The sequence below is a fragment of the Symphalangus syndactylus genome, chromosome 2 (assembly GCF_028878055.3).
Source record: "Symphalangus syndactylus isolate Jambi chromosome 2, NHGRI_mSymSyn1-v2.1_pri, whole genome shotgun sequence".
Lineage (NCBI taxonomy): Eukaryota > Metazoa > Chordata > Mammalia > Primates > Hylobatidae > Symphalangus > Symphalangus syndactylus.
The window spans coordinates 23,955,930-23,979,141 of record NC_072424.2 but is presented as its reverse complement, the minus strand read 5'-3'; the positions used below and the strand labels follow the sequence as shown (position 1 = coordinate 23,979,141).

Below are 23,212 nucleotides of genomic sequence, written 5' to 3'. Positions count from 1 at the left end.
AGCAAACTAAAAAATTTCACACTTGATGATGGCATTTTTCTTCAAGTCATGAAAATTTTATTACTTGGTTGTAGACACAGGCTAACAAAATGTAATACTATTTAACAGTATACTACTGGAAAAAATAAAAAAACTATTGAAAAAGTGGCTTCTTGCCAAGTGGAAGCACTAATTCTGAGCAACACTCATTTGCAGTGGGGACAATCTTTGGCTGTTCCTCTGGATTCATGTGACTTTGACTTCACTGAGTGTGGAAACTCTGCCACTGGAGCTGAAACTTTAACACAGAATGAAGATTATATGAAAAATACATCATATCATAGGAATCCAGTATCACGGGACAATGCAAGGCACTGAGGCCTGAGGTCAAGAACTGAAGTGTGCAGTTGGCTTGCTGTTTATGACAGCCTGTGCAGTCTCAGACATGCTGCTGTTATCTGTCCTTTTTTTTTTTTTTTTTTTTTTTAAGACAGGGTCTCACTCTGTTGCCCAGGCTGGAGTGCAGTGGCATGATCTTGGCTCACTGCAGCCTCAATCCCCCCAGGCTCAGGTGATCTTCCCATCTAAGCCTCCTGAGTGGCTAAGAATACAGGCATGCACCACCATGCCTGACTAATTTTTGTATTTTTGGAGGAGTACACATAGGGTTTTGCCATATTGCCCAGGCTGGTCTCAAACTCCTGGGCTCTCGTGATCTGCCCACATTGGCCTCCCAACGTGCTGAGATTACAGGCATAAGCCACCACACCCAGCCCATCTGACTTCATTATATCAATGAGGAAACTCAGGGGGTTGACCTCTAAAAGGTTCTCTTCTACTCTAAGCTTCTATACTTCTGTCTTTTCCATCGTGCAAAGAAAGAAGGTGAAGGTTTAACAAAAATAGAAACTCAAACTCCTCTTATCCTTAGCGCAGTTCTGACAGGCACAGAATGTACAGGCACACAGCCCAGCCAAAGTGCTGCAGTGCAACCTTGAATCGTTAGCGGAGCTAGAGAACAGGTTTCATCTGGGCCGAGATGAGATTGTAGAAAGTCGCTTCTAGTTTAACAGGCCAAGGTTTCCACTGATTCTCAGAGACCCCTAAAGAAGGTCAGGTCTGTGCATGCAGCATAATCTCCAGCCTGGCTGTTCCTCTGCTGGGCTGGTTGAGTCCTCTCCCTTCTCCTGCAGGACGCCCCGGGCAGGTGGCGCTGCTCTCTTCCTTACACTCCATCAGTGGCCCCCTGACAACAGCCTTAGCCAGTATTTAATATTCTCCTTCTTCTGCCTCTTTCAGGTTTTTCTCTCACTGTCCCCTTGCAGTATAGAAGAACAAATATGAGTGAAGGGCTCACGGAAACATGGTTTTCAATCCTAGCTCTTCCATTTACCAGTAGAGTAACTCTGGAGAAGTTACCTAACTATGATGGGTCTCAGTCTCCCCATCTGTAAAATGGGAATAAGATTAGCTACCTCACAGGAATTCTTAGGGCGAGCAAATGAGATTGTACATAAATCTCCCAGTCTCCATAGAGCAGGTGCCTGTTCTCAGTTTCTTCCTTTCCCACTTCACTGTTCCTTTGTTTTTTTTCTTGAGACAGAGTCTTGCTCTGTCACCCAGGCTGGAGTGCACTGGTGCAATCTTGGCTCACCGTAACCTCTATCTCCAGGGTTCAAACAATTCTGCCTCAGCCTCCTGAGTAGCTGGGATTACAGGCACCCACAACCATGCTTGGCTAATTTTTATATTTTTAGTAGAGACGGGGTTTCACCATGTTGGCCAGGGTGGTCTTGAACTCCTGATCTCAAGTGATCTGCCTGCCTTGGCCTCCCAAAGTGCTGGGATTACAGGCGTGAGCCACTGTGCCTGGCCTCACTCTTCCTTTCTTGAGTGAAACCACTCCCTACCCAAGCACTGCCTTTCCTGGCTGCACACTTCACATCTCCTCATCAGGTCTGCCACTTTCTCCTCATCACCTCATGGGCAAATCTCAGCCAGCCTCCAAAAATCAACTCCAAGAACACTTCTAGGAAGAGACCCTGGAGACCTTTTCCTCATCTGACATTCCAAGGAGCGTAGCCTGTGCGATCCATAGCCTGGGATAGGTTTCTGTACCACCCTTACAATTATTTATCTGTCTTTTCTTGCCTGTGAGGCTGGATCTGCCACATCCAGCCCAGCTCTATACCTGCGTGCTCAGCAGATACTTGTGCAGTGAACAAACGTGGCAACACGGGACCAAAAGGCAGCTTCTGATGTGCTCGCTTTAACAGACACAAAGCTTTAGCTGCTGCTCTGAATGAAAACATCCATCCAAGAAGACAACGGCCAGAGTCAGTGTGAGAGGCGCTTGTGGTGTGAGAAAAGCAACTGCTTTCTGCAGGAGCCGAAGAAGTTATGTGAGAAAAGCAGCCCGGGGGAAAAGCAACAGAAGCTGCACCCAGGACAGTGGCTTCGAGCCCCAGCCTAGACACAGCGCCAACCTGCAGAGACGGAGACCGTCCTGTGCGTCGAATCAGACTTTTGGGATAAAAGAAATCGGATGAAGAATGCCGAATGTTTGGCGGCTGCCATGAAACATGAGAAAAGGGAAGAATGAACACAGAAATAGCCTCAAATCAGAAGTATTATTTAAAAAAATAAAACAAAACAACAACCACCTTAGGGAAAACTAACTTGAGAGTAAACATCAAGTGGGATTCTTTCATTGATGTACATGTGGATTTTTGGGTCAATTTTTGGGCCCATGTTTAAAAGCATATTAACTGATCTTCAAGTGACAGTAAATTTATCTAAGCTCCAACCCCCTTCAATTCCTCTCCATTTATTTTAGCTTAGACATTCTTATAATATATAAAGGGTAAGAAGCCAGTGAAGCCAACTGAGAGACATCCTTGAGAATCTGTTGTTACAAATGCCCCATGAGTTCTCAAATATAAAAAATGTGGATTACCCAGTGGGGTTGCTGAAAGATTCTTAAAACATTTTCATTTTGCTATGGAAACTGCACTAATGTGACATGCAGTGGAAGGCCTGGAAATCTTGGCTCAAGATTTGTGATGTGTAGACACACCCTTAAGAGGGCAGAAGATGTATTTCTCTGTTCAAAACCTATTTCCTTTAAACCCTACCAACATCAGTGTGAACCCCGGCTCTGGGTACATGGGAGCCTCTTCCTCACTTCTGGGCTTTCCAAAGACAGTGACCCAGAGCACTGTCCTGACCTCCCACGTAGTGAATGCTGGGTTTAGGAGAAGAGCTTTAGAATTCTCTGGAAGGCTTACTAAAGGAAGAAAACAATAGCTCCTCTTGGCCAGAATGGGTGGAAGTATTTCACTAGTTGTTTTCATAAGCTTATCCAGAGTTTTCCATCAAGATGTTATCAGTGTTGTTTTTTAAAAATCATTTTAGTCACATGATCTGCAAGCTCAAGCAATCCTGATACAGAAAAGACCCACATTCCACTCAGTCTGGCCTCATTAGCATTCCTCTCTTCATCTCCCAAAAGACTTCATCAGAGATGAAGTTAAACTGATTATTAAAAAACCTAAAAGCAACACTAGGAGAGAGTACAAACTACTATAGCTCCTTGGGTGGTTTCTGGGCAGCATCCTCAAGCTATGCTGTGAACTTTACATTCTTATGATAAAAGTCACAATAAGGACAATCATTTATGTTCTCATATTTTATAAAGGTAACTCATTTCCAAAGCATCAATAGTTTCTCAAAAATCCCAGAGCGTAGAGCCCACAACCAGGTGACTTTGCCTGTGTGTGACTATCCGGCTGATGGACTTCAGGACTGTGTGTGTCAAAAACAGAGAGTGAAACCACCCTAAGCTTGATGGGCAAATTCCTCTTCGGCTGTTCTTACCTTTATTTAATTATTCAGAGAAAAAGTGGTTTTTTTTCCCCCCTCAACTTAAGTATGTTCACCAATAATTGTGCATTCTAAAAGCGTTGCGTTTGTTCAGGGTCACAGGCAAGGGACAAGTTCCTAAAATATCCAAATGGTAAAATGTCTCCCTCTGATTGATGGATGCGAATTGAGGAGGAAAAGAAAAACCAAAAAACAAAGGAAAAATATCTCCTGTGCATACGTGTGGTTCATTCAGAGAATAAAGCAAACACACTAGGAAAATAAGAGCTGTAATTCCCAAGGCGGCAGGCAAAGGGATCTGAAAAAAGGCAGAGCGAATGGGTCTCATTGATCATCATTGCTCCAAAGCCAAGTCACCCCTTCACAAGTCACACATCAGTGACTAGACCCCATCAGTAAACTGGTCGTGCTGCTGCTGGGGATTGCATACATAGCTGCTGATGCCTGCTAACAGCAGATCGAGAAGAGATTACACTACGCACTAGAATCTGGCCTCCAAAATAAATCCAGGCCATTCTTTTCCCTGAGACAGTAAATAGGGTGAAGTCAAACTCCAGTTTTTCCATGGGTACCACTAAGTTAGGTTAAGCCAAGGCACTGGGATTCATTCAGTCTGATTACTGCACTGAAAAATACTTCCTAGCCCGTGTGAAAAATAGGGCATCTGAACAGGATAGAGATTATGATCGTGGTTTTACAAGTGTGTACAGTGCTTTGCTTCTGAAACATAAAATACTGCCATCTGGAGGTGTTCCGAGAATTGACGAATTTACCTATCTTGGTTCGTTATTATTTTCCCCAAAGGTTTTATCTGACAAGACATCAGCTTTTAGAGTCTATTCTGGTGAATTTGGATCCAGTAAAATGAGATACCAGTAAAATGTACCAATGTAGAGCTGGGGTCAGAGTAGTGCATTATAGACTAAGCACCAAAACAGTCCGGTGAGGTCAGCAGATGCTGCACCTGGAACCTGATGAGTCATTGTTTTCCCATCTGCATGATTTGACTTTTCTCTTGAATGCTTTTCTAAGAAGCTGACTAGTAAGGCCAAGGCTTACTTTGTCTAACACAAGCATTTGGAACAAAAACCACAGTACATTTAAGGTCAGAGGGGAACACTTTCCCTAGCCAAATGGCCTTTGAACTTAGTTTGCTATAAGGGAAAAAGTCAGTAAAAAGTAATTTCACCTAAACCCTAGCCCCAAGAATTACTGACCACGAGCGTATGGCCTACAAATGCAGCTGGCGTCATGTTTTAATTGTGTCCTTACCCGCAGCTTTTCCTCGGTCTTCGTAGATTGCTTACAGTCGGGATGCCAAACGGTGGAACCTGAGAAGACAGAATGCACTGCTAAGAGCCAGGAAAATGGAAAGATACAAAGTCCTCTTAGACAGCACTTCTGAGAACGGCTCCTATCCCTCTTTCCCCATCATAGGAAGGTGTTATTGCTTTATGTCCAAGTGAATCATAGCACAAAAATCAAACATGTCCAAAGCCTAAGCGAGTTTTCCTGATCTAGCCCAAGCATGTTTGATAAAGGTCATAATTCTAGACCACAGAGACCACTAACTGGGCATGAGTCTTTTGATGCAAGAGATATTTAGTTCTTAATCATGTCTTGTTATTTTTAAACCTTATTATCATCCTTTAAAAGGAATGCCTGAGTGCTTACTACAAGCTGCATTTAATTTTAAAAATAATAGCCATTGTTTATATAACATCAAAACAATCAAGCAGTTTAGTTGAGGGGAATAAAGTCAACCAGATAGTCTATATCCAGAAGCAAAACTTACTGAATTTTTCATTGATTCAATTATACATAGTCACTTACAGAGAAATGAGAATTTAAACCAACTAGTAGAAAGGGTGAAAGTTAAATTATAAATCCAAAAATTGCCTTTGGCCTTCAACCTTTTAAGTAATTTTCTAAAAAGTCTTTGCTTTTAAACTAGTAAAGTAACTATTTAGGTGTTATTTTCTGTTCCTGAGTGAACAGTATCACTTTCTCATATTATGAAGCACTTTAATGCATGGTACCAGCATCACAGAATTAAAACACCTATCTCCAATAGAAGCCCTTATCTTATAAGAATCCAATGCCTGCTCATATGATTTTGTATGACTAGATACATACCAAATATGTCATTTATATGATTGTGAGTAAAGCTGATACGTCCATGTAAGGACACATTCAAGTGTGGGGATGGACAGAACTTAAATGAGCACTTAAGAAGACTTAAGAAAATAAAGTTACTATGTTGAAAGCATAAATTACATAAATAAAATTCACAGTATGAATATCCAAGTTTCCACATTTCATGACTTAAATATTTACCTCATTTTTTTTTTCCTTTGAGACAGTCTCGCTCTATCTCCCAGGCTGGAGTGCAAGTGGCACAATCTCAGCTTGCTGCAACCTCTGCCTCCCAGGTTCAAGCGATTCTCCTGCCTCAGCCTCCCAAGTAGCTGGGAGTACAGGCACGCACCACCATGCCTGGCTAATTTTTGTACTTTTAGTAAAGACAGGTTTTCGCCATGTTGGCCAGGCTCTTTGGAACTCCTGACCTCAAGTGATCCACCCACGTCGGCCTCCCAGAGTGTTGACATTACAGGCATGAGCCACCACACCTGGCCAAAATCTTTATCTCTTTTAAGCAACAACCTGTGCATACTTAAAAAGTAACCAAATTGGCCGGGCGCGGTGGCTCACGCTTGTAATCCCAGCACTTCGGGAGGCTGAGGCGGGCGGATCGCGAGGTCAGAAGATAGAGACCACAGTGAAACCCCGGCTCTACTAAAAATACAAAAAAAAATTAGCCGGGCGTGGTGGCGGGCGCCTGTAGTCCCAGCTACTCGGAGAGGCTGAGGCAGGAGAATGGCATGAACCCGGGAGGCGCAGCTTGCAGTGAGCCGAGATTGCGCCACTGAACTCCAGCCTGGGTGACAGAGCGAGACTCTGTCTCAAAAAAAAAAAAAAAAAAAAAAAGTAACCAAATTAAAATAACTCATGAGTTATTTCACACCACTGAGCTAAACTAATATTAAATTAATGGCAAGAAAAAATACATTTTATATCAGCATAATACTTTAATCCTTATTTAACAATCATTTTTTCCATTTTCTTAAGCCAGGGCCAAAATAAACAAACAAAAAATCAAACAAAAAGCAGACAGACGTATAGGTCCCTTCAGCACTAACTCTGGCTCAAAGGCTGACTACAAAGCACAGGAAATCCTCTGAATGCAGAGGGCCCAGGGGTCAGGTGCAGGCTCAGGAGAAGCATTCGCTGTGAAGGTTCTGCTGAGCAGGAGTCACTGGCCAGGATACCGGGTCTGCACACAATGGCACAATTGTTCTCCAGAGGTCAGGCACACAAGGAATGTGACTCGGACAGAACATCAGATGCTGAAGAAGATGAAACTGCTCTTTCTTCAAAGATGTGCCGAGAGGGCACGCAAAGGCTACTGAAGTACAACTCCAGAAGGTTTAGAGCAATCCCTGGAATTTCAAATGCAGCCTTAACAGATAGCCATTTATTTGCAGCTCGAATGTGCTGCATTTGTGCACAGCTTGAAACCTTCTCTCTCCAGCCTCCAGAACCACTCTGAATTGCAGAGCTGCACCCGGAGCCTCTGAGTCTCTGTTTCTAGCAGAGACAGGGTTGATTGGCACTCTTGTGTCTTTGTTTTTGAGTGCTAGAATTGACATGCTAAAATCTAAGCCCACAGACCAAATAAAGAATAAATCTGCTTTGTGCTAAGAAATGCAAAGTGACACCTGCCTATTGCCACTGCAGATGTAGGCCTGTTGTCCTTGGGAAAACGTGTCATATAAATCCCGCATGAGGCCACAGATGTGGGTACTTGTCACTTGCCTTCATAAGGCCTTTCAAAATTCCGTGATGTTTTTAATCACAGTTTTTCAGAGTGATCATTCTAAAGCCAAAAAGAAGTTTGGGTTGTCAATTTCTCATGTAGCTAGCCTTTTTAAAGGGGAGAGTAGCCAGGCTTTGCTTTAATACTCAAGAATCCTTTCTGTAGACTTTTCTAAGTTGACTAAAAACAAAATTGAGAGAGCAAAGCGAATAACTCATTACAGGTCCACATAGTGCTATGTGCAAAGAGAAATCAAGAAATGACATGCACAGGTAGTTGAGACCCAGTAATTACCACAACGGAATGAGCAACAGCTCTTATGGGTTTTGCTAATTTTACTGATAAACCCTTGTTTGATTAATAACTCTTTTCCAGCTAAAAATAGTAAAATGCTTGCACAGATGGTGCTGTTTGACTAGAAGGGAATCCTCTCTTAAAGCCTCTCTGAGAAGTTCCAGAATTTCAGAGAACATAAAAACTGATCATATATACATATATATATAAAATCAGTTTCATAAAAACTATGATCATATATATATGATCTTATATATATATATATGTACGCTTATTTTTTTTTGTCTTGTTTTTTTTTCTTCCTTTTTGTGGAGAACGGGGTCTCGCTATATTGCCCAGGCAGGTCTCGAACTCCTCAGCTCAAGTTATCCTCCCGCCTCTGCCTCCCTGAGAGCTGGGATTACAGGCGTGAGCCACCACGCCTGGCATATATATATACATATATATATATGGTCTATTTTATATATATATATATATATAATAGAGTTGAGGATTCCCTATGTTGCCCAGGATGATCTTGAACTCCTCGGTTCAAGCAATCTTCTCAACTCAGCTTCCCAAAGTGCTGGGATTCCAATGGCTCCCTGGTAAAAAGTACCTCTTTGACACCAGAAATTTCTCTTTCAGAGAGTGGGTTCTCTCTTATTATCTCCCATTCTCTCTCTGTCTCTCTCTCTCTCAATATAAGAGCTAATCATCTTAATGGGGTGAAACAAGTCTGTGACATAATTCATCAAATATGAGATTTTCTTCTTGAAAACCCAGACAGCAGCAGCCTGGGAGGCCTCAAATAGCCCCTCTCACAGGAGAATAAAAGGAGAAAAAAAGTAGCCATCAAATAAGTAACATTTCTAGAAATTTCTAGAAATTCTCTCTTTTAATCTTTTGTTTCCTAAGCATATTCCTGGGGAGAGTTGGAGAGGAGGTATTGCTGATTTTCACTCTTCCCCCACATCCGAGGCATCAAATGTCGAGTCCTATTTATTTGATTAAGGCAGCATCCCAAGTTCATTCGTGAACAGCCTGAGGGGCTCACTTCCAGCATGTCAACTCCTTGGCTGATTAATACTAACTGATGAGGTAACTTTTGGCCATAATCTTCTTGGATTTGGGTAGCCTCACAGCTAATAACATGCCTCCTTCCCTAAAAACAATCAAACAAACATAGCAAGATTTCCTTTCCCCCAGCAGGGAAAACTTCCAGTGTTCTTGAGTCCACCTCACCTTGAAGATACATTTCCTCTCCTTCTGTGAACATCTGGTTGCATCTGCTGCATCGTGCACAGCTGGGGTGGTAATGTTTGTCACCTGCCTGCAAGAGAAAAGGTAGGGAACATTGAGTCTACTCCTTGTCATGGATTCCAGAATCTTTTCTGGACTTGAGGACTTAGAAGGAAAGACAGGATGCTGAAAAAGGAAAAATAATGGTCTAATTGACCAAACTTCCTACACCAACAGCCCTGGAAGCTAAAGCCAACTTCACTGAAACCGGGAGGGGCTCAAAGGCCAGCTACTCATGGCTGCCTGGTGGGGCTGCCTTGCCTCTCAGCTTTTCTGGCTTCTATGTCTCCCTCTTCACCTGGATGGCTGCCACTAACACACCATATGCCTGAGATGAGTCACTCCATCTCCCCAAAACCCCACCTTGTTGGGAGCTAATGCTGTTTCTAACAAACCAACCAAAAATAAATGACCCTTATATTTAGCAGGTTCTTGCTTTCTTGGCTAAACAATCTGAAAATAATAAAATCTACCCCAATGGCATCAAGGTGAGAAAAGCTATAGTAAAATACATCATCCACTGTTTTTATCACAAGGGGGGCCCAAAGTCTCTTCTATGCAGCTTGCAACAATCTTTTGCCAGTGGCTTACATGAAGAGTTTTCTGGAGAAGGCATTTTACTAAGGTGGCTGTGCATTATTCATATGCATTTCACATTCCTAAATATGACAGATGCCATCACAGCAGGTGTTGACTTCCCCAAAGCAAAGTGTCACTGGATACTGGGACAATTTTCTAGACAGGTGCCAAATCACATTAGAGTCATGCTCCACATACATGCCTGACAAGAACAAATCCTTCCATTCACAGCCTAGCAAAAAATCATCGCCACCTAAGAACTCTCGGATGGACTCTGGTTAAATCATTTCCATCAATCCACCATCAAAACATTTATTCTGCATTAACCATGTACAAGGCAGTGGCCGAGAAAGAGTTAAAAATGGCTGCATCCTGCATCAGAACCTGCATGAAACTGCAACAGGAAATCAGATGTCACGTGGTAATTCCTTTCTCATACCTTACTGTAAAAACTACAAGATCCTCTCAGCAACCAGCACATGAGGTGGTGGTTAGCCATTTAAGATAATCAGGTGGAAAAAAAAATTGAAGTTATTTAAATTAGAAGTTAGGAATAAAAATCTTTTCAGGGGTGCCTGCCAGAAAATTCCAGAAGTGGTGCTCTTGTCCTCATCCACATGCTACTTTTTATTTATTTGTAAATTTTTTTACTTTTCTGCAGGAGGAAGGGTAGGGCTGGAGGAGAGTGGTGAGAGAAGGCAGGAAATATCAACACAAAGTAGCTACTGCCTGTAGGACATCTGAAGTCAAATGTGAGCAGAAAGGAGGAAGAAAGAAGACATTACTCAGTCCTAAGTGCTCAGTTCTAAACCAGGTTCGCTCAGCTAGGATGCCAGTGCTGGGAGGCCCAAGTTAGTCCGGGCAATCTCTGGACTCTTAAGGAAAATGGTAACTGCAAAAATAAAGGCCCCTTGGCAAGACCATGGTGTTGTCTGCAGTGAAAAGCATTCCTCTTGGTAGGCTACAAATAGAAAGAAATGTCTTCAAGCTGATCAAGTGTATTTGTCATATTTAGTGGTGAAACCTTCGAGGCATTCTCATTAAAGACAGGAACAAGACAAAGGTGTACACTTTTACCAGTATCATTCTACATCATTTTCCTCCTGGCCAATGTGATGTCAAGAAAAAGAAGTATAAAGATCACGAACACAAAAATTGAGTCATATGGCTAGATAAAAAATTAACATATAAAAACCATTATTTCCTATTCACTAGCAATAAAAATTAAGTAAATGTAATGGGAAAATGAGATCCCATTTGTAATAACTAATAAACCCTCCAATGCAAGATCTACATAAAGCAAATTATGGAACTTAACTGATGAACATAAAAGACCTAAATAAAAATGTATGATATCTCTAGACGGAGAAACTAAATATTGTAAAGATGCTGATTTATCAAAAATGAACCTATTAATGCAACACCCAGTCTAAATACCCACAGGAATTTTCTCTATAGACCTTGACAGGCTGCTTCTGTAAGTTTACGTGACAGAATAAACGCACACACAAAAAACACACTTTTTTGTGAAAGAGAACAGCAATAAGGAAGGATTTTCCCTTCCTGTCAAAAAATTTTTTTGTAAGTCTAAAATAATTAAAGTACTTTTGTACGGGCAGTGGGAGTAGAAAATAAATCAACAGTACAGAAGAGAGGAACCAGTTGCATAGCCATACATACAAGAGAATTCAGTTTATGATAAAGGTAATGGTTCAAATGAGCCAAAAGAATGGATTACTCAATAAATAGAGAGGACAACTGGTTTTCCACTTAGAGAAAGATAAATCTAGATTCCTAAGTCACAAACTATACAAAAATCAATTCCAGTCTGGGCATGGTGGCTCATGCCTCTAATCCCAGCACTTTGGGAGGCCTAGGCAGGAGGCTCATTTGAGCCCAGGAGTTTAAAACCATCCTGAGCAAAACAGTGAGACCTTGTCTCTACAAAAAAAATAAACAAAATTAGCCAGGCATGGTGGCTTACGCCTGTAGTCACAGCTACTTGGAGGCTGAGGTGGGGGGACTGCTTGAGCCCGGGAGGCTGAGGCTGCAGTGAGCTGAGATCATGCCACTGCACTCCAGCCTGGGTGACAGAGCAAGACTCCATCTCAAAAGCAAACCAAACCAAACAACAACAACAAAACCAGAAAACACCCCAATAAAGAAGTACTTAGAATACTGAATCACATGTAGCCATTACAAGACTGATGTAAACTCATATGTACACACATGGAAACAGTTCAAGCTAATATTACCAAGAGAAAAAAAATCAAGTGGAAAAATAATGCCTATAAAATAACCACATAAGCTAGTGGCCAAAGCTGTTGAGACACTGGGGTAAGTCTGATTGGATTCAAATCCAGTTTCAGTATTGTGTGATATTGTGCAGGTGACAATCTCTCTGATCTTCAGCTTCCACATCAATAACATGGGTAGAAATAATAGAACTTACCCCACGCAGTTGATGAGAGCACTATTAGGAACCTAGTATATTGCCTGGCACCACGTTAAGTGCTTTAAAAGCATAATTTTCTTCAACCCCCTCATCAATCCTGTAAGGCAGACACTCTTACGATTATTTACATCAATGAGGACACACATGTGTATGTATATTGATCTTATATGTGTGCCCTTCTTGGAGAGAAGACGGAAAAATGTACACCAACTAGTTTGCTGTGGTTACCTTTGGAGCAAGAGGTGAGAGTCAGGAATAAGTAAAGGAAGGGACCTCACATTCTCCTCTACAGCTATATCATCTCAACCCTTTATAAAAAAATATATTTGTATGTTGCTGTGTAATAAAATAAGGACTAAAAGGGAAAAAAAAGTCCATTTCTTTTGGAACCGTGACACCTGAACTTGAATGTTTACCCCAGCCTGTAGCAGAAATGGGATCTTGAGCAGATCACAAGCTCTTGGAACCTCTATTGTAAAGTAGAGATGATGATGATGGTGATGATGGTGGTGGTGATGGTGACGATGATACTGATGATGGTGAGTGGTGCTGGGGTGGTGGTGATGATGATGATGATGATGATGATAGTAGTGATGGTGATGGTGATAATGATAGTAGTGGTGGTGATAATGGTGAAGGTGATGGTAATGATGGTGACAGTGATGACAATGATGAAGACGATGGTGATGATGATGGTAATGATGATGTGGTGGTGATGACGGTGATGCTGCTGCTGCTGCTGACATTGATGGCAGTGCTGGTGATGATATTGTGATTATTCTGTGTCAATTACTCTTTTACGTACTCCATAAACATTTAGTCAATTTGTGTCACAATAACCTAAGAAGGCAGGAAGTATTATTATCCTTATTTTATAGATGAGGAATCTGAGGCCTGGAGAGATTTTATAACTCCTTTACAGTCACAGTTAGAACTGGTGGACCCAGGATGCAAACCCAGGCAGTCTGGCTCTGGAGTGAGTGTTCTTACCCAGTACCACCACTAATAACTATACAGTATGTCACTGCTGTAACTACCTCATAGTGATACTGGTATGATGACCAAAAGACATTTTGAAAATGGTGTGACACATTGCACAAAGTAATAACAATAGGAATAACAATGTAATAACTCTCTGCTCAGAGACAGTCCCAGGGTCATTCACAAAAAGAAGGCACATTAGCGTGGTTTGGATGCTGGTAAAAGGCTCTCCGGATGCCCTGGGCAGGCATAGGAGAGTCACTGTGTTCTATTAACTGACAAGATGAAGGGAAGTTACATCAACTTATAAGAGTTCTATCAACTCACAAGATGAATGGAAGTTACATCAAGGCCCCATGTGGCAGGACTTCGCTCTATAAATCATCAGTAAAAACACTGCTATATATACACCATGGAATACTATGTAGCCATAAAAAGGAATGAGATCATGTCCTTTGCAGGGACATGGATGAAGCTGGAAGCCATTATCCTCAGCAAACCAACACAGGAACAGAAAACTAAATACCGCATGTTCTCACTTACAAGTGGGAGCTGAACAATGAGAACACACGGACACGGGGAGGGGAACAACACTTACTGGAGCCTGTTGGGGGAGGGTGGCAGGGGAAGAGCATTAAGGAGAAGAGCTAAGGCATGTTGGGCTTAATACCTAGGTGATGGGTTGACAGGTGCAGCAAACCACCATGGCACACGTTTACCTATGTAACAAACCTGCACGTCCTGCACATGTACTATGGAACTTAAAAATATAATAAAATAAAATAATTATATAAAAAGAAAACACTGCTAAAAAACCTAACCCTAGCCCATTGTAATGCCAGGGATGTCTTGACCTGTGCACTTCCTTCATCCCAAGATGCCGAACATGTCAAGACATTCGGTGAGCCAGAGTCAAAAGGCACTCAGGAGTCTTTCTGTTTTTGTAGCAGTGCAGGCTTGAGGGGCTCCAGGGTCAGGTGCTCAAGACAAAGGAGCCCCTCCTTTGCATGTGTGAGCCACCTTTCTGTTTCATTTCTCCTTACATAGGCACCCACGACGGTTCACAGAGAAGCCATGTGCACAAGGCCAGGAAAAGTAACAGAGCTGAACACAGACGGCAGTGCATATGCAAATTCACCAAAAATCAGATGTTGCTGAATCAAAATCATTTAAATTGGAGTTATTTTTAGGAGAAGGAAAAGTATTTCAGATCATGAGCAAAATGAAAGACTAAATAGCGCTCATATAAGAAACAGATAATAAGCTTGCAATTCATTGCAGAGAGGATGCTGTTGACTATAAACTTTTAAAGCCCAGCAGGAGCTTTGTTGTGGCAGACGACAGCATGAAGGTTGGTTTACCAGATACCTGGCCCCAGGTACACAACTGGCAGCCGTCCTGCTTGAGTCTGAGTGGCCGGAGGTGCTGCTAGAGAGCTCACCAGAGCTCCATCACTGCTCTTCCCTGTCTATCTTTATACCCTGCTCCTTAAAAAAAATCATGTCATGTATACATACGTAACAAACCTGCACATTGTGCACATGTACCCTAAAACTTAAAGTATAATAATAATAAAATTTAAAAAAACATCACGTCCCCGTTTCTGGCCAGGCGCGGTGGCTCACGCCTGTAATCCCAACACTTTGGGAGGCCGAGGCAGGCAGATCACGAGGTCAGGAGATCGAGACCATCCTGGCCAACATAGTGAAACCCCGTTTCTACTAAAAAAAATATAAAAAATTAGCCGGGTGTGGTGGCAGGCGCCTGTAGTCCCAGCTACTCGGGAGGCTGAGGCAGGAGAATGGCGTGAACCCGGGAGGCGGAGCTTGCAGTGAGCTGAGATCGCACCACTGCACTCCAGCCGGGGTGACAGAGCCAGATTCTGTCTCAAAAAAAAAAAAAAATCACGTCCCCATTTCTGCATTTTCACATATTCAAAATGCTTTTATAAAAAGACTACATTGTGGCTAGCATGAAACTCTATAAACAATTGACAATTTGCTTATTTAGGTGAGTTTTACAAAGTACCTGCCTACACATTTGAAGTGCAAAAAATTGTTTGCCTTTAATAGTGCTGGTTAAATCAGACATCTGTAGTTATTATTACTATTTAGTTAATCTCTAAATTGAAGTAGGAGCTTTAGCACACAAGCCAGGATTCTGGGGAAATAACATCTACTCTAATGCAAAATTTAGTGTAAGTCACAACATTTTTTACGAAACCCTTTGTCTGGAAGAGCAGAAAGGAGTTCCAAATTCTTTGTGGACATGAGGTACAGGGAAAGGTCTACAAGCTTTGGAATCAGGAAGTCCGAGAATCATACCTCAGTTTACTATCCATAAGGCCTCAAATACGTCACTACTTAATATCTCCAAGCCTCAGGATGCACATCTGAAAAATGCAAAGGGCCGGGCTAGACAATTTCAAGTCCTATTCAGCTGTAAAATTCTATGTTTCTGTGTGAAATCCCATACCCTCTACAAGCTCACATAGTAGTGTTAACAGAAAAGCAATTTTGGTAGAGAAAGAACATTCTTGGTGGCAGAAAATGGAGTTTAACTAATGATTCCTCTGTGTCTGTTACTGAGGAGAAATTCTGATGCCCTAAGCCCCGAGCCCATGTAATATGCTCCTGGGAACAGAAAAAGAGAATTGTAATTCTAGAATCCATCCTTGGAGAGAAAATCTGCTCATCTGATAATCTGCTTAGCTCCTGGACTGCTGACTGTCCCTTTTAGTTTCTTTCCTTTACCGCCTCCCTTTCTCTAGGAGTGCTCTACTTGTGGCATGAGCCCAGGAGATGGGAAGATGGCCCTGAAGGTCAACCTTAATCCACTTATAACTTACGTTCTGCCTACTTTCAAAAAGGACTCTGATGCTTATCAGAGAAGGCCATGATTTTAAAACAATTGATCAAGAACCTTAAAATTCAAAAGACCCAAGCTCAGGCAAACGTGTTTTTTGTGATGTGAGCTTCTTAGCAGATGAGGGCAAAAAAGGAACTGATAGGCTGCCAAAGTCTCACTGTTTGAAAAAATGGCCACACACACTTGTCACTACAGAGGCGAGGTTTCCTGATTCTAAGTTAATAATAGTCACTGTAGGCTGAAGTTCTATAAGGTCTTGCTTTGTGTAAGGCTTTGTATCAAGACTTTAAGTGACTCACAACAACCCTATGAGGTAGGTAGGTGCATTTTACAGTCTTGTTCTACAAGCAAGGAAACTAAATTGTTTTACCCAAACCCACCAGTGCTTCCAGAAGACAGAGCTAGGGGTAGAACCCAGGTAACTCGACTCAAGGTCCACACGTTAACCCTGTTAAAGTACCTCCTAAAAGCACCAAAGGAATTCTCATACAGGGACCCTCAGTTATGGGACAGAAAAACATCTTCCGCAGGAATTTCACTGAGGACGGGAAGTATTTAAGTAGTTGTTTCTTACATATACCCTTGAGAAATACCAAAGACGTAGCACTGAAAGATCACTAATGAAGTCACTTCCACAGAGGAAGTTAAACTATCAAGGACTACGTGTGTAGTTTTGTTTCTTGTTTTATCTTAAAAACTTGATTCAGAGATGGTGCTTAGAATCCCCAAAGGAATACGCAAATTGTTTTCCAGTCCCTAAGCCTCTCCCAAACACAGCTCTGGTGGATGGTGATTTCAGACTAAGGATATACAAACACCTAGAGGCTGGTGGGTTGCTTTAGATCAGAAGTTTTCTCACTTTATTGTGCCTAAGCAACACCCAAGGAGCCTTTTAAAAATGGGTTCGATGGCCTTAAGGTGGGGCCCAGATATGAGCGTCTTTCCTCTATAAGCGCTGAAATGAGTCTATGCAGATCACCACGAGATGGGAAAACACTGGTCTGGGTGGTACCAAAACCACAAACCTGAGGGTGGATGAAGAGATGAGGAAGCCAAAGGGAGTAACAGAGATGTGCTGCTTACGTGGCAGGTGCATAGGTGGAAGAGAGAGGCAGAATCACGCAAGTTCCCTGTCATGCTCCTGCAGAAAGGCAGTGCAGAGGCTGACTCAGCTTTTTTGCGTCTACTGGTTTTTTCGCCCTCAACTGGGAGAGGTTTCCAATGCAACTGGACTGGCTTGATCTCTAAGCTAAACACTCACCTGTTCCAGGTGGCTTTTCTCCTGATGCAGCATCATGAACAGGCAGGATAATGAGGGCGTGCCTTGGCTGTAAATATGTATTCTGGGCAAAGGTGAATAAATCGGTCTGCCCAGACACCTTTCACAAAGCCTAGAGGGCTCTATACAAGTCTGTGCAAAGCCAGCCTGCACAAATGAGAACATCCTGTAGCCCTACAGCCTTACTAACTGCGAGGTTCCTGAGCTCACAGACGCTGCTTTAAACACATGTGCTATGTCAGAGGAAGGGTCAGCAGCTCATCCTTCTGAGTAAGGGTGCATAAACTAGTTTAGGGAGAAATAAACCGTTATACTCTAACTTTCATCATAGAGTAGAAAGACATGGGCTTTGGGAGCAAAAGAACCCAGGGCCTAAATTCTAGACTGAAAATTGGACTTCGGGCACTTTTCTGGACTCATTTCTTCACCTGTAAAAACTAGTATAAGAAAACCTACTAAGGGCAAAGTGCAATGGTTTGTACCTGTAATCCCAGCAGATCACTTGAGCCCAGGAGTTTGAGACCAGCTTGGGCAACATGGAGAAACCCCATCTCTACAAACAACACAAACATTAGCTGGGCATGGTTGTACGTGCCTATAGTCTCAGCAGCTGGGGAGGCTGCGGTGGGAGGATCACTTGAGCCCAGAGGTTGAGGCTGCAGTGAGACATGATTGCACCACTGCGCTCCACCCCAGGTGACATAGGAAGACCTTGTGTCGAAAGAAAACAAAAAAAAAAGAGAGAGAGAGAAGGGAAGGGAAGGGAAGGGAAGGGAAGGGAAGGGAAGGGAAGGGAAGGGAAGGGAAGGGAAGGGAAGGGAAGGGAAGGGAGCCTGCTACGTAGGATTGTTATGAAAGTTAAATAATCAAAGGCAGGTTGGTAGCAAAGCAACTGGTGCCAATCAAAGCAGGTGAGCTTTCTTCCTCTCTTTCCCACTAGGTTATAAATTCCCTTAAAGACTTGGGCCACACCTGTATCTTCATAACTCTACACCTCTCATGCTTCCCACAAGAAGGTGTTCTAGAAGTATCCAGTGAATTAATATGCCAACAGAAACCTCTAAATAGATTTGCAACCATTCCCTATACAATTACTGTGGCCAAAAGATGAGTAAAAGATCAACTTCTTCTGTGCCTCAGCTATAGTTTCAGTATTTGCTTGTTTCCAGATACCATAATAGGCACCTCACAAACTTTACCCCACCTGACTCTCCCAGCCACAGTGTGAGGTAGGTAATATGCCCATTTCACAGATGAGGAAATCAAAACTTAGAGAGATCAGGAAATCACCCAAGGCTACTCAGTTAGCAAGGGATGGAGCTATGATCTGAATCCAGGTCTGTCCAACTCTAGAGACCGCCCAGAGCCACTGTTGTTTTCCCAGGCCTCAGGAGCTCAGTTAATATTGGAAAGGCTCTAGCCAAGATCTGCACTGGCAAAGCAGATCTCCCATGACTTTATATATCCTCTTTCAACTTTTTTAAAGGATACAAATAAAAGTTTGTTATATAAAATCGAGCCTTCATATTTCAAAGTTTGGCAAGGCTAAAGAAAAACTAGATCATGTTGTAAGTCCTTAACAAAAATTTTACCCTTCCCATTCCCAACTATTAAAATGGCCTAATCAAATGTTACAAAAAACGAAACAAATTACCACTATAAATAACACCAAGTGCTTTAAAGACAACTATTCCAAATGTATTTTTTTTTTAATTTAGCAGGCTTTGTTAGAGCAGTTTTAGGTTCACTGAAAAATGGAGTGGAACCTGCAGCGAGTTCTCATATATCCCTTCTCCCATACACACAGTCTCCCCCACTAAGAACGTCCCCCAACAGAGTGGTGCATTTGCTACAAATTATGAATCTACATTGACACATCATTATCACCCAAGTCCATAGTTGATACTGGCGTTCACTCTTGGTATTGCACATTCTATGGGTTTGGACAAATTTATAGTGACATGTATCCATCATTATAGTATCATATGGAATAGTTCCCCTGCCCTAAAAATCCTCTGTGCTCCACCTATTCATCCCTCAGTATTATTTATTGACATAGGTGACCCCCATGGTATGGGATGCTGTGATCCTGAATTCTTGCAAAGCATCCCTGACAGCTTTGGCCTGTCCATCATTTTCAAATTCAACAACAGCAATGTCATGTCTCCCAGGTACCAAACATACTTTGTTGAAAGAGGGAACTGATATGATAGCATGAAACATCATTCCCTCATTAGTCTCTTCTGGTAAGTTATTCAGGAATACAACGCAGTCTGGAGGGTAACCAGGGACCTGAGGATGTGGTGTTGAATTTCCTTGGGAGTTAGCTGAATCTGATGTTCCCTGACCAGGCATTTCCTTGGCACTTGCTACATCCTGTTCTATAGAGTTTTTTCTTTTCTTCACCAGCAAAAAAAGCCATAAATTTTTATATCAACTCTCTCTTACGAGGTAGGTAGAAAGTCTTCAATACACCTCCCCCCACCTTCTTTGCAGGGGGAAAGAGGTATGCCTTTTTAATTATTTTATTTTATTTTATTTATTTTTTGAGACAGAGATTCACTCTGTTGCCAGGTTGGAGTGCAATGGTGCGATCTTGGCTCACTGCAACCTCCTCCTCCCGGGTTCAAGTGATTCTAGTGCCTCAGCCACCTGAGCAGCTGGGATTACAGGTATGCGCCACCACGCCTATCTAATTTTTGTATTTTTAGTAGAGACGGGGTTTTGTCATGTAGGCCAGACTGGTCTCGAGCTCCTGGCCTCAAGTGATCCACCCACCTGGCCATATTTTTAAGTAAAATTATTTATTGGAGTATAGCGTTGAGAAAAATGCACAGATTCTAAGTGCACAGCTTCATAAGTTTCCATAAATGCAACACACTCTGTAACTAGCACCCAAATTAAAAAAGAAAAGAACATTATCTGCACTAGGAAACCCCCTTGTGTCCTCTTCCAATGATGACTGTGTCTTCCAATCACTACGTTGACGACTATGTCTTCCAATCACTACGTTGACTTCTAACCCCAAGTGCTAGCTTTGCCTGTTTTCAGTTTCCATCAATAGAAGCAAATATATCTGACTTCTTTCACTCCACACTTTGTGAGAATTATCCATGTTAGTGTGTGTAGTCATACTTCACTAAATCTCAATTCCTTTGTGGAAATGTACTAGATTTTTATTTATCCATTCTACTCTTGATGGGCATTTGGGTAGTTTAAAAATTTTGGCTGCTTTTCTGGGCACAGTGCCTCATGCCTCGGCAGCAATTTGGGAGGCTGAGGCAGGTGGATCGCTTGAGCCCAGAAGTTCAAGACCAGCCTGGGTAACACGGCAAAACCCTATCTCTACAAAAAATACAAAAATTAGCCAGGCATAGCGGCACATGCCTGTAGTCCCAGCTACTTGGTAGGCTGAGGTGAGAGGATTGCTTGAGCCTGGGAGGTCAAGGCTGCAGTGAACCGTGATCATGCCACTGCACTCCAGCCTGGAATAGAAAGAGATGCCTCCGGGAAAAAAAAAAAAAAAAATGGTTTTGGCTGTATTTAATAGTGTTGCTGTGAAAATTCCTGCCCATGTCTTTTGGTAAATTATATACATATTTCAGTTGTATATATATATATATATATGCATGGAAATAGAAAGTATGTGGCAAGGTCATAGGATATGTTTATGTTTAGCTTCAGTAGCTACTGCCAAACCATTGTCCAAAGTGGTTTTTGCTTTGTATTACAATTTTAATCCAAGAGGAATTTAAAGGAATTAAGTAAGAAGAATCATATTAACAGCGCTTTGCCAAATGGATTCTCAAAGTGTTTTTCTAACCTCTGTGAAGTGAATGATCTTTATAAAATGTTCTCTAAGTAAAAGCTGTGCAGTTTAATCTCATCAGGTATCCATTATTCTAGGACCTCCAGAGTGCCACTGAACAATTTTCAATCCTCCTTTCATCTTCATCCTTCTGTTGCTGGTATCCTTTGAACTGATGGAGAGACGTGGGTGGTATGCAAATAACCTCCATATTTAATTCCAAAATTGACCTGATATCAGCAAGCAAGGGTTGACATTGCAATAGTTGGATAACTTTTTGTACGTGTTTGCCATGAAGCCTCAAATGTGGCTCCTTCTCGTCAGGACCAAGGCTCAGTGAAAACACAAAAAAATTGGGTTTAGAAGTTTGAGGACTTTGGCGGTGGTTACCAAACGATCAACTGTTTCCTCTCCTGATTGAGCTTAAATATTTCTTCCCTTATCAATTACTTTTGTTAATAATACCCTTTGTACTTGTTCTGTAGTCGAATGCTTAGAAAGTATGTTCACATTTAATCCATCCAACACTTGGTGGGCCCCTGTTATTCTTATGCCTGTCTGTGGGCTAAGAAAAGTCTCCAAAGTTACAGGGCTAGAGTTCAAATCTAAGGTTTTCTCCTAAGTCCATTCCCCACTCCCCTAGCATCCTGCTACATGTTAAGGCTCAGAAGGACTAGAAATTACTTTGGTCGTTTGGACAGTTTAAAGTAAGTATTCATTTTTCCTTCCATAAATCATCATGAGGGAATACAGAAGCTAACCACCTGGTAAGATCCAGTGGCTCTTTCTAAGGCCATCCCTTGAAAAATAGCAAGTCACTTAAAGTGATGATAATTTGAAAATGTGGCCAGGAAAAGGATTCTGGTCCCTGGGACCAGAAACAATGGTTTGTTTGATTTTTGACATGTTATAAGGACTACACCAGTTTCTGCATGTACAACATCAAGAATGATAAAAAGGGGGAGGTCTGATCAATCTGTTAGGCTGGACTCAGCACTGAAATTTCGGGATGACTGGATATACCTGGACTCAGCTGTTTATATGCCCCAGTGGTATGTACTTTCTGAAAAATCCTCAGTCCATGAAAAGCTGCATATTCCATAATGTTAAAAGGGTATAAAAGTAGTGGTTCTGCCTAGCTTGCAAGGTTGCTGTATAGACAAGAGAAATGTTAATTCTTTATAAATCTACTTTGAGTCATATGACACGGAGAGAGGATGAAGTAGGTTGCAAAACACCAGATGACTCTAAGCCATTTTCTTTCCAAACACTTACCTAGAATTCTAAAAGGGTCTCTTCAGGAAGTTGGACCCCAGAGAGAGACCCAAAATCCAATGGAATGTGACATTGAGCAGGTTATTAAGTCGGCTGGTGCTGCTCAGCATGTGGTAAAAAATATTAGCATAGTTCCAGGGAAGGAACAATGAGAAATTCATCATGCTTCTGGCTTCAGACGACTGCTTTCCAAACTCAGACACTGCCCTAACACTCAAGGTCAAAGGTTTCACATCCTTTCCTTTCTTAACACCAGAAGATAAATATTTGCCTTCAAGTTCAACACTCTTGAAATCTAACTCCAACTGGATAATTTTTGTCTCTTGTGCAAGGGCAAAAACTTAAGGTTTCTTCTTACTCATGACCTCATTCCTGGCCTCCTTTCCAACACAATAGCATGTTGGAGTCAGGAATGCACAATAACAGCAATCCAAAGAATCGCTCCCATGCCAGCTGCTCTAAGGGAATCAGTTCTCAATACACATCTCCCAGTGGCCAAATAGTATAATTAAGTGCATCTGGTGGGAAGGAATAGGGCAATATCAGATAACATAACAAGTCCCTTTTATTTAATATCTTAGTCATGACTTTGTAAGTTGCAATAAACATTCAGAAGCCAGGCTTTTTAAGTTAAAAATGTTTAAACTTGTTTTA

At 41.9% G+C, this 23,212-nt stretch overlaps 1 protein-coding gene across 10 annotated transcripts in view; it reads right to left on the bottom strand.

Moving 5' to 3' along the window:
- ABLIM1 (actin binding LIM protein 1) overlaps positions 1 to 23,212 on the bottom strand; it is a 254,296-nt gene that overhangs the window by 50,848 nt on the left and 180,236 nt on the right. For 8 of the 10 annotated variants that reach the window (XM_055248350.2, XM_055248359.2, XM_055248366.2 and 5 more), the window contains 2 exons: positions 9,257 to 9,344; positions 5,134 to 5,192 (listed from right to left, as the gene is read on the bottom strand). In XM_055248350.2, coding sequence (XP_055104325.1) covers positions 5,134 to 5,192; positions 9,257 to 9,344 — 147 coding nt within the window. Of the gene's footprint in view, positions 1 to 2,465; positions 2,550 to 5,133; positions 5,193 to 9,256; positions 9,345 to 23,212 lie in introns of all 10 variants that reach the window. The other 2 variants (XM_055248339.2, XM_063617546.1) reach the window with 1 other exon arrangement.